The sequence below is a fragment of the Rhineura floridana genome, chromosome 8 (assembly GCF_030035675.1).
Source record: "Rhineura floridana isolate rRhiFlo1 chromosome 8, rRhiFlo1.hap2, whole genome shotgun sequence".
NCBI lineage: Eukaryota > Metazoa > Chordata > Lepidosauria > Squamata > Rhineuridae > Rhineura > Rhineura floridana.
Window position 1 is genome coordinate 111,120,241 of NC_084487.1, and position 13,570 is coordinate 111,133,810.

Consider the following 13,570-nt stretch of genomic DNA (forward strand, 5'->3'; position numbering starts at 1 on the left):
ACAAGGGCACAACAACAGTCGCGACAGTCGCTTCATCCTTTTCCCGGCCCAGTCCCTCGCGGGAGTAGGGAAACGTGGTACCGAGGACTCCGCACTCGCTTCGGGGCGTGGCCCCGTCTCAGTTACACCCCCCACACACAGGACTCCCTGCCAGCGTTCAGTCTTTTCTCACCTGTCTTCTGGTGTTCTGTCTGACCCGCTTCCCCTCACAGTAAGAGAATTCTTGTCTCGATTTTCTGGAGGTCCGTTGACGATACTCTGATGTCTCGGTCGGCTCCCAGCAGCCTCGGATGCGGGAAAAACAACCCGGAGCGCTCTCATCCGACTCTCCGCGGACCCTTACGGGACCTCAGAGGTCATCAAGAGGGACCCTCCTGGCTGGCTCGCCAATTGTGTTACAAAAGGGCGAAACCTTAAATGCTGGTCTGCCTGTTATGGCCTCCAATTCCCAGACTGGCCGATCAGGAATTAGAGACGAGACCTATTATATTGCAAACGTTTGCCTTTATTCCTTTGCAAAGGGAGAGATCACCATAAAGTGGGCTCTCCCGTAAAACAGACAATCATCACTTTTATAGGTGGTTATACGTCACATACATAATCATCAAAGCATCACAGTATCAAAGTGCATTGCTAATCAGAATAAATAATCCGGAATTTTCCTATCTTTACCCAGTTCCCTTTACATCTGTTTCCCATGGCTCACTTCCCTATTCTCTATCTCAGGTTCCTCTATCCTTGACCTTGTTCTCTGATTAGCCATGTGGGAGAATATCTCAGAATGCTGAGAAACCATTGAAGCATATTTGACTTTTTGCACACATTAAGCATATGTTTCATTTTGCACATATTGATTTCATTGTCACACTAGGTCCCAAAATTCTTGAGTGCAACCTGAGACAGGCATCGCAGTACATTTATAGTGCACCTTAACCATCTTCTTTGATCTATTTCCAGTAAATGTTCCAAAGAAAATTTGACTAGGGGATGTTGATCTACTTTCATATGATCTGATGCTTAATTCTTAGCCTAGATTGTTGTGTCAGAAACTCTAGCTAAAGATTCCTCCAACCCAATCCAGGGGTTGGCTTTGGCCCAGAATCTGCAAGGCTCATAATCTGACAGTACAGGAGTTGCAGCTTTCTATTTTAACTTCAACATCTGAAGCATGATACCATTTCAGTACGGAACAAAAGTTAGGCTTTTAACTTTATGCCTATAATAATAATATTCCACATAGCTTGTGTAAAACTAATAATATCTGATAAAAAAGTGACAAATATTGGAGGCCATTTCCTCAAAGCCTAAAGCAGCAGATCTAATACTGATGATGAAAAGGTAAATTGGTTTTCTCTTACACCATGACTCCTAGCTCTTACTTTAAGGTTCTTTGACAAGAGAGGAATATTTTGTATCTTAAAACAGAGGTGAGGAACCTGAAACCCACAGGCCAAATGTTACTACATCCCCTCAGTGCTCCTGCTCTGCACCCTCCTCAAATGCTTTTGCCTGGCTGGAATGTGGCCTTGAACTGTACTAATGCCTCCAGCTCGCTTGGATTGATGGATGGAGAGATGCACACGTAGAAACTCTTGCCTTTCGTGTGGCTGGACTGTAGCCTACTGTACAAAGATAGTCGCATCCATTGTTGCACCCACCCCTGACATGCGGCCCCTGGGAAGCTGCCCACTAGAGCATGTGGCCCCAGAGCTGAAAAAGGCTCCCCATCCCTGTCTTAAAATCTGGATGTGCATCCAGGGCTCTCAGGTTATCAGACATAGCATTATACTGTCCTGTTTATCCATGCCATGGATTGCTTTTTGCTTTCCAGTTCTGTGCAGCCACACATCCTTCCACTCTTTTCTTATTTCATTTCTCCTGTGTGTAATTTAATTGTGAACTGCTGCTCTTTAGGATTAGAGAGCTGTGGTGTAGCTCTTTTGGGGATAGGGTGGGATATTTTTAAAATGGGACCCACACTTCTTTCAGTTGCAAGTGATGTGAGCATCTCGGATGTAGCATAATACTAAATATGACTTTCCTTATCTTCTAGGCTGCACTCAATTTTTCTAAATATTGTGAGCCTGTGGTCCAAGGAGAGGGTAAGTATTTTCCATTCACATGGATAAAAAGGAGATCATTCTAAAAAGGAGGATATGAAGAGCATTCGGAGTTGCTGTACATTTTTAATCATGGTTAGGCAAATCAGAAGTGCCCTTTGGGCTCAAGCATTTTTCCTCTTCCTCTCTCGCACAGGCATTCATCCCTTTTCAGTTTTAGAGCCTGCTATGGATTAATATGTGTATTCCCCAAACCACACTTGGCAGTCATAGTTGGAAGCGGGTGTCCAAACTGAATTTGGACTTCAGTCTTGCCCTTATTCTTGAAGGGTCATTGTGGTTGTCCAACCACAGTTAGGAAATCCATTGTGTTTTTGGGGCGTATGCTGTACCTAGCAGTGTCATTGGCACAGCCATAGTACTAATCACAAGGAAGGAGGGTGGAATGCTTACTTGATGGAAAATGAGTGAGAAGGTGCTGAACATTACTGAATTGGCTAAGAACATAATGTAGACACTGCAATGCTCATGCAATGCCTATGTAATGCTGATGTGTAACGTCCTGATTGGTATATGCTAAAGTCCTTGTACTGGAATGTATAAAAAACCCAGGCAAACAGTGCCATGTTGCAGCTCTCTGTCCACTCAAGGGAGACTGACAGTGCGCATGTAACCAATAAAGGCCTAACTTTGCTGCAAGCTTGTGTCTTCAATTTCCTCATGGACCCCCAGTCCAGTGAACCTCAAAATTCCCCATTATACAAGCCTGTGTGGCTCTTTAGGTCTCAACTATGGTTAGGTAATGGAGCAGTGTTATATCTGCACTTGATTATCAAGGAATAAAGGCAGAAGAGCCTTTTCAGCTAAAAGAATGGAAATAAGACAGAATTAGTTAGACTGCCTGCATCTGCGTGTTATGCTAAACCATTGTTTAGGGTGATGAGTACAAACTAGAATCAGCCTGAGGGAGCCTTGGGCTTGTCCTCTCTGCCACACGTCTCTTACATCCACATAGCTTGGGAGGAGGACTTCAAAAGTTTTTACTTCCAGTTTCCCCATAAACTCAGCTTGTGGTGGTTTCCAGAGAGAGGATTGTGGTTTATTATGAAATATGGTTGGCTTCAACAAGCCGGCTTTCTAACCCATGGTTTAAAGCAAGCTTATTTTGTAACTGACCATAACTAGATTCTCCCCCCCCCCCGCAAAAAAAAAAAACACACACAAAAAATTTGGACATAATGACAAGTTGAGTTTAAGGAAAACTGTCAGAAAAGGCTTCTGAAGTTGTCATCTCAGCTGTGCAGGACTAGGAGTGCATAAACTGAGACTCACTCGTGCTTGTTCCAGCTCATGCACTTCATACTAAACAATGGTTCATTATCAAAAATAGTTTTCCAATATGGAATGTTCTTCTGTTTGTACTATAACAATTTGTGGTCCTATAGTTTAATCATACAAGCATCTTCATTACCAGAATCTCAAAAGAAATGTATTGCTTAGTCTGTAAACCCATATTAAGTCCAACAGCAAGTGCTTTATCAGCTGAACATTTCTTGAAAGTTCATCTTGAACTAATGCTACTTTTGTGTATGTATGTGATGTAGCAAGTGAACGTGACACACGCAGACTTTGGAAAAATATTGAATCCCACTTGAAGAAAGCTATGCAGACTGTTTATCTGCGGGAAATATCAAGGTAATTGTCTCCCTCTTTATTTTTAGAAAGCTACCTCTCGAGGCTTATCTAAAATGTCAGGTATGGATGGTAGATGGTGGTATTTGCTGCCAAAACAAATGTCCTGGCTCTTTAAAATCTGCTTAATAGCTTGTGCCTGGTAATAAGTGAAAAATATGCAGTATGTGTTTCCAAATGGGACATTAGGAAAAAGGTGTTATGTAAAGGTACTGCTAGATGAGATGTGGGAAGTCTGTAATCACTATCTCCTGCATTGTTTGTTTAAAATTAGATGTGGTGTAATGGAGGGGTGTGGGGGTGATATTTAATCCTCCTCAGTACCGTTTGTCTGATTTAAATTGCACACGCTCTTCCCAGAGATTTGCCCTGCAATGGGAAAATACATGTACATATATGATACCTGTATGCTTTTCTCTGCAGCGTCTGAGGTGTGATTTGAAACCCCCAGTTCTGGGGCTCCGATCTGATTTGAGGCTCCTCAACAGCTGCTTTAATTTTGAAAAAAACTTCAGGCACTCTGTGGATCTTCTGCAGTATATCTAGTTTTGGCCCTCTGATGCCACAAGTTATAGCTTGAACTGTGAGAGGGAGGGGAGGCAGCAAACAAAATTTCTTAAATCCCCCCCCCCAGTCCTCATTGCTGCCACTATGTAGATACTATTCCCCATACCAACCCAGCCAATTCTCTGTATAAGGTAGTATGGTAAGGCAGTTAGACACGGAGTGGGTAAACAAGGCCTCGGACAACGTTAAGCCAAATCGGACTTAGCTTTTACTGAATTTTTGTATGTTAGTAATTTAAACAGTTATTGTGAAGATACTGTTCAGGATAAATTCATTTTAAAAATTTGAAGTGTTAACCATTAGAGCAGATTAAAATAACATAAGAAAATGGATCCAGCTACCCATAATCTAAACTGTTTCTCTGCCTAAACCAATGCTTCTCAGCAGAGTAGTTTTAGCTTCCAGCCCTCTCAGTTCAGCTTCTACTAAAGTCTGAATCTACTGCAACCCTCTGACTTTTTTCCAGTTTCAGCTTTCTTTTTTCTCCAGCGGTGCTCTTAACTCTAATTCTCTCTGATTGACAGCTTTACTTATATGCATTATTTCTGTTCCCTGGCTTCCTTCTCTCCCTTCCTGCATCACCCGAAAGGAGAGAAGGAAAGCCTTTTCCCAGTATCTTCCTTCCCCCAGTAAATTCCCAATATTGGTGACTTGAAGGGGGAGGGGGCATTTGGAAAAGGCTGTGGGTCTTTCCCCCCTTCCTGCTTTAAGTTCCCAACATCGGGGACTTGAAGGAGGAGAGGCAGAGACTCGCAAAGGCTTTTCCAAGTGTCCCCCCTCCCACTTCAAGTCACCAATGTCAGGAAATTAATGGAGGAAGGGGGGACACTTGGAGAAGCCTATAAGACAGCTTTTGAGCAAATGGGAGCACAAGAGCGCGCTTAAAGCCTTCGCAGAAGCCTCTTTGAAGTAGCTCGTGTGTGTGTGTGTGCGCTGCTTCAAAGAGTGTTTTTGCACAGGGCTTTAATCACCACTGAGCTGATGAGCGGGGATTAAATCCTGCTGAAATAACCGCACAATCCTGTTCCTTGCTGCGACCAGGATTGTGCAGCCAATGCAGGATTAAACCCTGTCTTCCTGCACATCAGCTGACATCACTAGTGAGTGTGGTTTAGGGAAAATGTCTTTGTGGACAAATTGTACCCCTTGGGGGGCATGATTGGCCCAGAGGCTAGAGGTCCCCACCCCAATGTAAGCTCTCCAGATGTCCAAATAGATATCAACTTGGAATTGACATCTATATGAAATACATTCAAATGTAGCCAGGGCATTTAATACAGTGCTTTTTGAGTATTCAAAGTATTTTGCCTACGTTAGCTCAGCCATGGTTACAATAACTCTACATGGTCAGTAAAATCCCATCTTGCAGATAAGAGACTTGAGAGAGAGTGGCTTGATCGAGCCCCTTAATGAGCTCGTGGTTTTTGATAAGATCTGAACTAAGGATTTTCCAGTTGGTACTATATACTATTCCTGAAATGAGGCAGCAGTAACAGTAATAGTATCTGTCTGCAGCCCAGGTAGGACCATCTTTAGGTTAGATGTAGCCAATGTTCCACCTGTATCAACAAAATAAAAGTTAATCACCTTCCCTGCTTTTTCGTGTCTGTCTGGCTAACTGATGTGGTTAGTAGAATAAACTGGCATCATTGTTCATCCTCTTCATATACTTTTAAACAATTTAATTGCATAATTCTTATTAAGGTAACACAAATGTACTCTGCTCTAAAAAGTAAACTGGTAAGTGTCTTGCTTTTAGGCATAGCAAATACATTATCGTTAAATGGCTGCATTGTCTTTTAGCTCCCAGTGGGAACAATTACAGCAAGATGATGGTGAACCTGGGCAACTAAAAGGTATGTGTAGAGGCAATAATTCTGTATTGTTAATTACTGATGAAAAAATATCCATGTAATATAGAGCAATTCAGTCACTGTACTTAGTAAGTATCTGCACATACACCAACAGCTTAAAGAGACTGAACAGGTAGCACAGAATGCTAGTATTTTCCTCTGGCAAGTGGGGCTTGTGGGGATCACAGTGGTTAACTGTTAAGTGTTTCAGATTCAGAATGACATTTTTTTTGAGTCTTACCATTTTTTTCCACAGGACTTTCAGCCCATGCTCATGTAGAACTTCCATATTATTCCAAGTTCTTACTAATAGCTGCATATCTTGCTTCTTACAACCCTTCCAGGACAGATAAGAGGTTCTTTGTTAAGGTAACTGTTTGTTCTTTTTGTCATAATCTGTTCTGAAGGCATTTAAAACTCACTGTTTTCATTGTATTTTATATTGATAAAAGGTTAACTACTGAAATTCATAAGAGTTCTGTAGTTTGTCTGTAAAGAACTTTATAAACCATGGCCAATACCCCAGAAAAATTGCACTACTACTTCTATTTGGTCAGGGGGGCTTTGGGCCAGACTTGGTGGATTGCAAATAGCATACCACTTCCTTCTCCCTCCCCACCTATCCCATACGGCAAACTACTTTTGAACCTGAGGGAACTTTAGTTTTGTATGGTGTAGACAGTGGCAGCTGGTGCCCATTACTTGTTCTGGTTTTCTCCCCATCCTTCTCCCTTCAAAGCTACTGTTGACACCTATGCATCACAATTTTACAAATGCTTAGCAGTTACCAAAACTGACAAGTGTCTTTGCTTCGGAGCCGAGACACACATTTCAGTAAAGCTTTCTTGTTTTATTAAAGTTACACCAACCTTAAATGCCTTTCAGCTCATTCAACTAACTAAGCTTTCTAGGAACTATTTCCCTGCCTGACACTGACTAACCTGCTCTCCAGTTGCAGCTGTTGACTCAGCACCCCTTCCTTTTACCCACTTAAATAGGTTTCCCTTTTGCGTGCAAACGTTTGCTCCTTCAAAATGCCAGCTGTTGCTCTTCACGTCTCTGGATCCTGTGAGAGCGGGGGGAGAGGGGCTGGACCTTGACTTTCCCCTCCAACTGAGGGGGGCTGGCCACCTGGGTGGGCTTGGGAAATGGCTGGACATCCAGCTGGGAATCTACCAACTGGTCAGGTGGCTCCTCTGCCGCTGGAGCAGGGGGCGTGCCCTCGACAGCGTCCTCTGACAGCTCTGCCTGCGTTCCCATAGAGGAAGGGGGAAGCTGGGGATGCTGCAAGACCTCCTCCCTCAATCCCTCGCTCAAGTCCTCATAGTCAGAGTCCTCCGCCTGCCAGCCCTCCCCCCTGACCTGGGTTACAACAGGTCCTTGCTGTCACAGTTGCTTCTCTGCTGGCAGAAAAGCAGTATGGCCCCCAACTAGCTTCTAGTACTCTTCCTGTCCTCCACCTGTGTAAATAAACAGTTGACACTTAAACATTACAGTTTTATTAATGCTTAACACTTGTCTTACCTTGGTTCAGAAGAGGTCCCTGCTGTCATAATTTCTAGTGTGGGATTATGTTAGAGAAACAGTACAGTACTTAGAAGTGAGTCCCACTGAATTCCATAGGGATGATAAATATGTATAGGATTGCACCCTGCGTTGGTTAATCTTGAAGAAGCCACACAGGACTGTGGTCCACACAGGGCCACACAATTCCCTCCCCTTTAATATTAGACAGGCACCATCTGTGTTATCCTTTCGGCAACCTTCCTATTTCAACAAGCCTTTTAAGTAGAGATCTTATCCCAGTCTGCGTCTGTGTTGGAATTGCTTTTTAAGATGGATTTTACAACTTTTTAAAAAGATGTTTTAAAAAGTTTTGCTTTAATATTTTAAAGATGTTTTAGAGTGTTTAATGTTTTGTTTGCCACCCTGGGCTCCTTCTGGGAGGAAGGGTGGGATATAAATTTAATAAATGCTAAATATTAGCAGCAGCAGCTATAACAAGGTACCCCATAAATTTCCAGACTTGTGGAAAAAATTATTCCCCTGTACAGCTTATTCACTTCTACATCTTTTTTCCAGAATAATGAAATAAGGTAGAGGGATAGTAAGTGGACTAAGACCCGGGAGACCACGGTTAAAATCAGCCATGAAACTCATTGTGTGACCTTTGGCTGTTCACTGTCTCTCAGCCTAACCTACTGTGCTCTGTCGATAACATGAGGAAAAGGAGATCCATGAATGCCACCTCGAGCTTTTTGAAGGAAAGATGGAATTAGATATGTACATAATACTGATGAAATAAGGAATAAACATAATAAAATTACTTTCTAGCCTGCCTGCTCCTGATTTTGAATTGGAGGAGGGGAACCCAAGTCATGAAAAAAGCTTGACCTAAAAATCAAAGAAAAAAGAATATAGATCACACTCTGGATATTCAGGCCTACAAACATTGGACTTTACATGTGAGTCCTTGACAAATCCAACATGTGCTGTCTGCTAGGACAAGCTTGCCTGGATGCAATGTGCAATCAGGGTGCAATCCATAATCACATACTACATGAACACTCTGCACTCTGAGGTCTCTTCTGCACCATCCTACTTGTTGTAATAACATTTTAAGTTTCCCAAAATGTTATATACTCTTTTTATCCTCACAACAACCCTGTAAAGTAGATCATAGTGCAATTTTAGCAAAAGAGCAAAAAGAAAAGTACTAGCACCTTAAAATCCAATAAATTTATTATGGTATAAGCTTTTGGGGGCTAAAGTCCATTTCATCAGATCCATAATTTTTTGTAATCCATTAAAAGTTTATTAGCCTCTAATGTGCTACTTGAGTATTGTTTCATTTCTGCATTTAAGCTATGGTTAATGGGCCACCCCTTTGGGTGAAAGGATACAAGAGTATTGTACCCAACACTGCACAATCCTCTGTTGTGCTTGTTTTTTAAAAGTATAAAGACAAGGAGGCTCATGCTAATTGGCTTACTGACAAGGAAAATTTGCAGGCAATATTCTACCCAGTCAAAGTGTGAAGCAGCCTAAGGGGTTTAACTAGTAGTACCGCCAACTCCTCCTCACAAACAGTGTTCTCTTGAGCAGAGGAGACATAATTGGGAACTGTAAGCCTCAAGAATAAATGGCAGGAGCATGCAGAGGATGCACCTGCCTCACCAATGAGGAACCTCTGTTTGTATTTAATAAGATGATTCCACAACAGGTATCCTTTGCATAAATAAGTCAGCTTTGAACCACTGCAGTAAAAGAGCCTGCTTAACTAGGTCAAAGGCCCATCCAATCCAACATCCTGTTCTCACAGTAGCCAATTGAACACAGAGAGCTTTTTTAAAAGCCTTAAGAAAAACAGGAATGCAAACCCTTCATACTTCTCTCAAACCTAAAGACACACAAACTAACATACACCGAAGCCACCCACCATTTCTCCTTCTCTTCCCCATTCACAAATAAATGCAAATAATTAAGTAAATTATAGAAAGATACTCGCACTCTGTCCACCAGTGCTCTCTCTTAACAAATATTCACGAAAAAAACTCACAAGCTGCTCAAACTAGCAACTGTACCCTTCTCCTCGCTAGCTACACAGAATATGCTTTGAGGTGTGGCCTTCAAGAAAGCAGCTCTGAGCATGCTGAGAGCCCTCTGGAGTAGATTTTTTTTGAGGGGGAGAGTTGAAGGGGGGAGTAGATGAAAGAGGAGTCCTGCTGCACGAGCAGATGGCTTCTTGAATAATGTGGTTCCACCCATTGGGGAGGAATAGTGGAAGCTCCCCTCCCCAAAAAACAAATACTGGGGAGAAAAGCATAAATGAAGGCTAGATAATTAGTTGAATTTAATGATTTAGAACAAATGAATTGTAAGTTTCCTTTTATTAATCAGTATGCTTGTTTTATAATAATGTTCAATTAGGATGAATGTGAAAATCTATGCATAATTCTTTCTTCCTTTTTCTATCTTTATAAATTGCTTTTTTATAACAAAAATATTCAGCCAGGTAAGTTTGGCTTATATAGATAATCCTGTATCAAATTCTGAAGGAGCTTGGGTGGTGGGGTGCATTTGGTTGGCAACACTCCAGAATAATTACCCTAGCCTGCCTGCCAGCAATTGCTATTTGGAACAGGCACAAAATTGGTTGAAGTGGGTTTTTTATTTTGTACCTAAAATAGTTTCTTCTTTCCAGGATTTGATAAGGAAGCAAGGAAAGACTAGCAACATTTTAAAGAAAAGCAGTAGCTGATTCATCTACTGAAAGTTGATGGAAAGGGAAATATCCCCTCCCCCCGATCTTTTGTAGCTATTTTAACGGGGGGGGGGAGAGAGCACTGCATATTTTAAAGAGCAGAAATGGTTTAGTGAATTTTCAGATGAGCTTGTGGATAACATACAATTACTTTCTGATTTTTTCCCCTTCAGGTAAATCATTTTGAATAAATATTGTACTTTTTCCAGTGATGTCCAATGTCAATCACTGTTTAACATGCCCTAGGCATACCAAAATGAGTCATATTTTAGCATTACTATTGTCCAAGCAGAGTTTGTGAATAATAAATAAACTAATTCTTAAGTGACAAGTGTGTGTTTGTGTATACAGTAAGTTATGTACGCTATCGGATAGATGAGATGCTCAGTAGTGTTGGGCTGTTCTCCCCCTATAAATTATGTGCTATCGTAGATAACTATTTCATAACTGATTGCTTCTTTTCACTTACAGCATCATGGAAAAATTAGGAAGAAAAACTTTCAGAAGAAGCATGAAAAGGTGAATTCAACTTCTTCAAATATATATATTATCTATCATTATTAAACATATTAGTCTATTGTTAGCTAAAATATATCTAAGCAACTTGCCTTTAGATTAAGACATTGATTCTCTATACTCCGGTATGCAATTAAAACAGAGTATCATGAAATTGTCATAAAATATATGTGTTTTCTCTCCCCATCCCTCCTTTATCAGCTGACTAGATACTCACCTGATCTTTAAACGTGCACAAAGCCTTGCATTCAAATGACCACACTGAAGCTGTGTGCTGAAATTATAAGCGTGGAACAGACATCGCAAATTTCATTACAACTCTTATTATTGGACCTTGTCTTACATCTCTTGGCTATTTAAATTCACTGTGCACTGCATGGGGCTTTTCAGATATTACTTTAAACATGAGCATTATGTACACAAGCTTGCATGTGCTTTGGGTTTGCACACTTCCCTCTCTGATACAGCCATGAAAAGTTTCAAAGCGTCTGCTTCTAACCAGAGCTCCCTGTTACATCCCATCTCTGTGAAACTGTTAGGACAGAAAAGATAATACTAGGTTTTCTCTCCCCCATCCTCTCCCAAGAATCAATGAGAGAAGAAGTAGTGCTTAGAGGAGTAAATGAATTATCTTCTTGCAAAGAATTTAATTCCAGCATAAAGATTGTAGAAAACCATATGTAGGATTTAAAACAAAAATATTGCAGTGCAAATGCTGAAGGCTTGCTCATCTTGCACTTTTATGTATACTATTTTGGGGTGTGGGTTGTTTCTTTTAAAGCTTGTGGAAATCAGGATTTGGCTCTTTATTCTTCATAGAACTTTTTACTCTGAACTGTGCCCAGACTAATTTTGTTTGCTAAGAGACCTAGGCCACATAAATGGACAATATATAATATCAGTATAGAACAAATTAAGGTCTTCAGCTATTTGGAAATGTAATTCAATCAATGTAATATACAGGCAGGGCATCTGGAATTCACAACACTTCTAACCCTACAAGTGAGTAAGGCCTTATTAAGCTTTGCCTACCTTTGAAGAGTTAGTTTTGAGTTAAGCCAGTTCATATCCAAAGAGTGTTCATGTGAAATTAGAATTTTTAACCATTTACTTTTTCCATCACTTTACACTTGATTACATTGAATTGCGTTTATCTTTTTACTGCCCATTCACTCCATTTGGAGAAAGTCTTTTGGAGCTCCTCACAGTCTTTTTGTTTAAACCACCCTAAACAATTTGGTATCATCAGCAAACTTGGCTACCTCACTGCTCACCCCTAACTCTAGGTCATTTATGAACAAGTTTAAAAGTACAGGTTCCGGTATCAATCCTTGAGGGACTATGCTTTCTACATCCCTCCACTGAAAGAATTGTCTTTCTTGTGTTGCTTGAAGAAACTCATCAGATTGGGTTTTGGCGCCACTTTGTGGTCACACGCAGGAAAGACAACTTTGAAAGAAGTAGGCAGCTCCCATAATGCACTCCTTCAGTTCACTCTCCTGACTCTCTCGAAGTGGTTGTGTTTCTTTCAGCTCCCATCTTTCCTCAGGCTTGTTTCTTCCTGGTGTCTGCCCTTCGTTTTCTCCCACTTAAAAAAAAAAAAGCCCTGTTTTTTTAAATTGCTCTCCTTCTTTCCTTCTGTCCTCTTTCCTCTCCCACCTTGCTTTGTTTACCACTTCGGGGAGGAAGGTTGGGGTTTTTCTTTAGAGGTCTGGGTTTTTTATCTCAGTGGCCTCACAAGGAGCCATTAATCCACCGCATCCTCTTGTCAGGCACGTGTGTTGTACTTGCTATAGGCTGCTCAGCTGCACTTCTGCACCATAATTACAGAGCCTTCATGTCTGCTGATGGACCTTCCCTGGTACCCTCACACAGTTCTGAGCCTGTTGCCTGCAAAGCTAAACAAAAACATTACCATTTAAACTCACACTCTAAAGGAGATGCTGAGCATGCAGCCAATTGTCTTCACGCCATCACTTCCAGCCACCCCTCTGGGGCTCAGGCTGCAATGCGCTCTCTCATAAGGACAGGGAAGAATGTGGAGACATTTTTCAACATCAAGGTGACTTGGGGAATAATGAAATGCTAAGGGGAGGAGGACTTTGTGGGGTTTAATCAATCCCCTGTCATACCCCACCAGCAGTCTGTCAGTCTGTCCCAGCAAGGTCAGGGGTATGCCCCCAACCAGGGATCTGTCCCTCTTCTCCCTGACTGCTGATATACTTAAACAGATTAAAGATGCTTTATTGGGAGAACTGGCCAGCAAAATAAGAGCACCAGTGCAAACTACTGCTCCTGCTCATAATGACTGTGCTCACATATCTGACCAAGCTGTCTCATCCACCTCCAATGTAAGCCCCGTCTCATCCAAGGGATCCCTCTCATAGACAAGGTGACCCCCCAGGGGAAGGTCTGTTACTGCATTTTCCATAGGAGGTGGGCCATCACTGCGGGTAATAGCTCCACCTATCGTGCGAAGGCAAGAATATCTTTGAAGTCAAGACTAGGGGCGTCAGGCCCCTCCCACTCTCCAGTTCATTCTTGCCTTCGTACGAACAAGATTGATATAGCGTAGCTTTAGCTAAGTCTCTGTGTGTATTGTGTGTATTTGTCTGACA

General features: G+C 41.7%; 1 protein-coding gene across 3 annotated transcripts in view; it reads left to right on the plus strand.

Annotated features, from left to right (window-relative positions):
- Positions 1-13,570, plus strand: part of ORC5 (origin recognition complex subunit 5) — a 143,178-nt gene that overhangs the window by 32,158 nt on the left and 97,450 nt on the right. For all 3 annotated transcript variants that reach the window (XM_061640443.1, XM_061640445.1, XM_061640444.1), the window contains exons 8-12: positions 2,054-2,102; positions 3,665-3,755; positions 6,123-6,175; positions 6,429-6,541; positions 10,908-10,955. In XM_061640443.1, the coding sequence (XP_061496427.1) occupies positions 2,054-2,102; positions 3,665-3,755; positions 6,123-6,175; positions 6,429-6,541; positions 10,908-10,955 (354 nt within the window). The remainder of the gene's footprint in view (positions 1-2,053; positions 2,103-3,664; positions 3,756-6,122; positions 6,176-6,428; positions 6,542-10,907; positions 10,956-13,570) is intronic.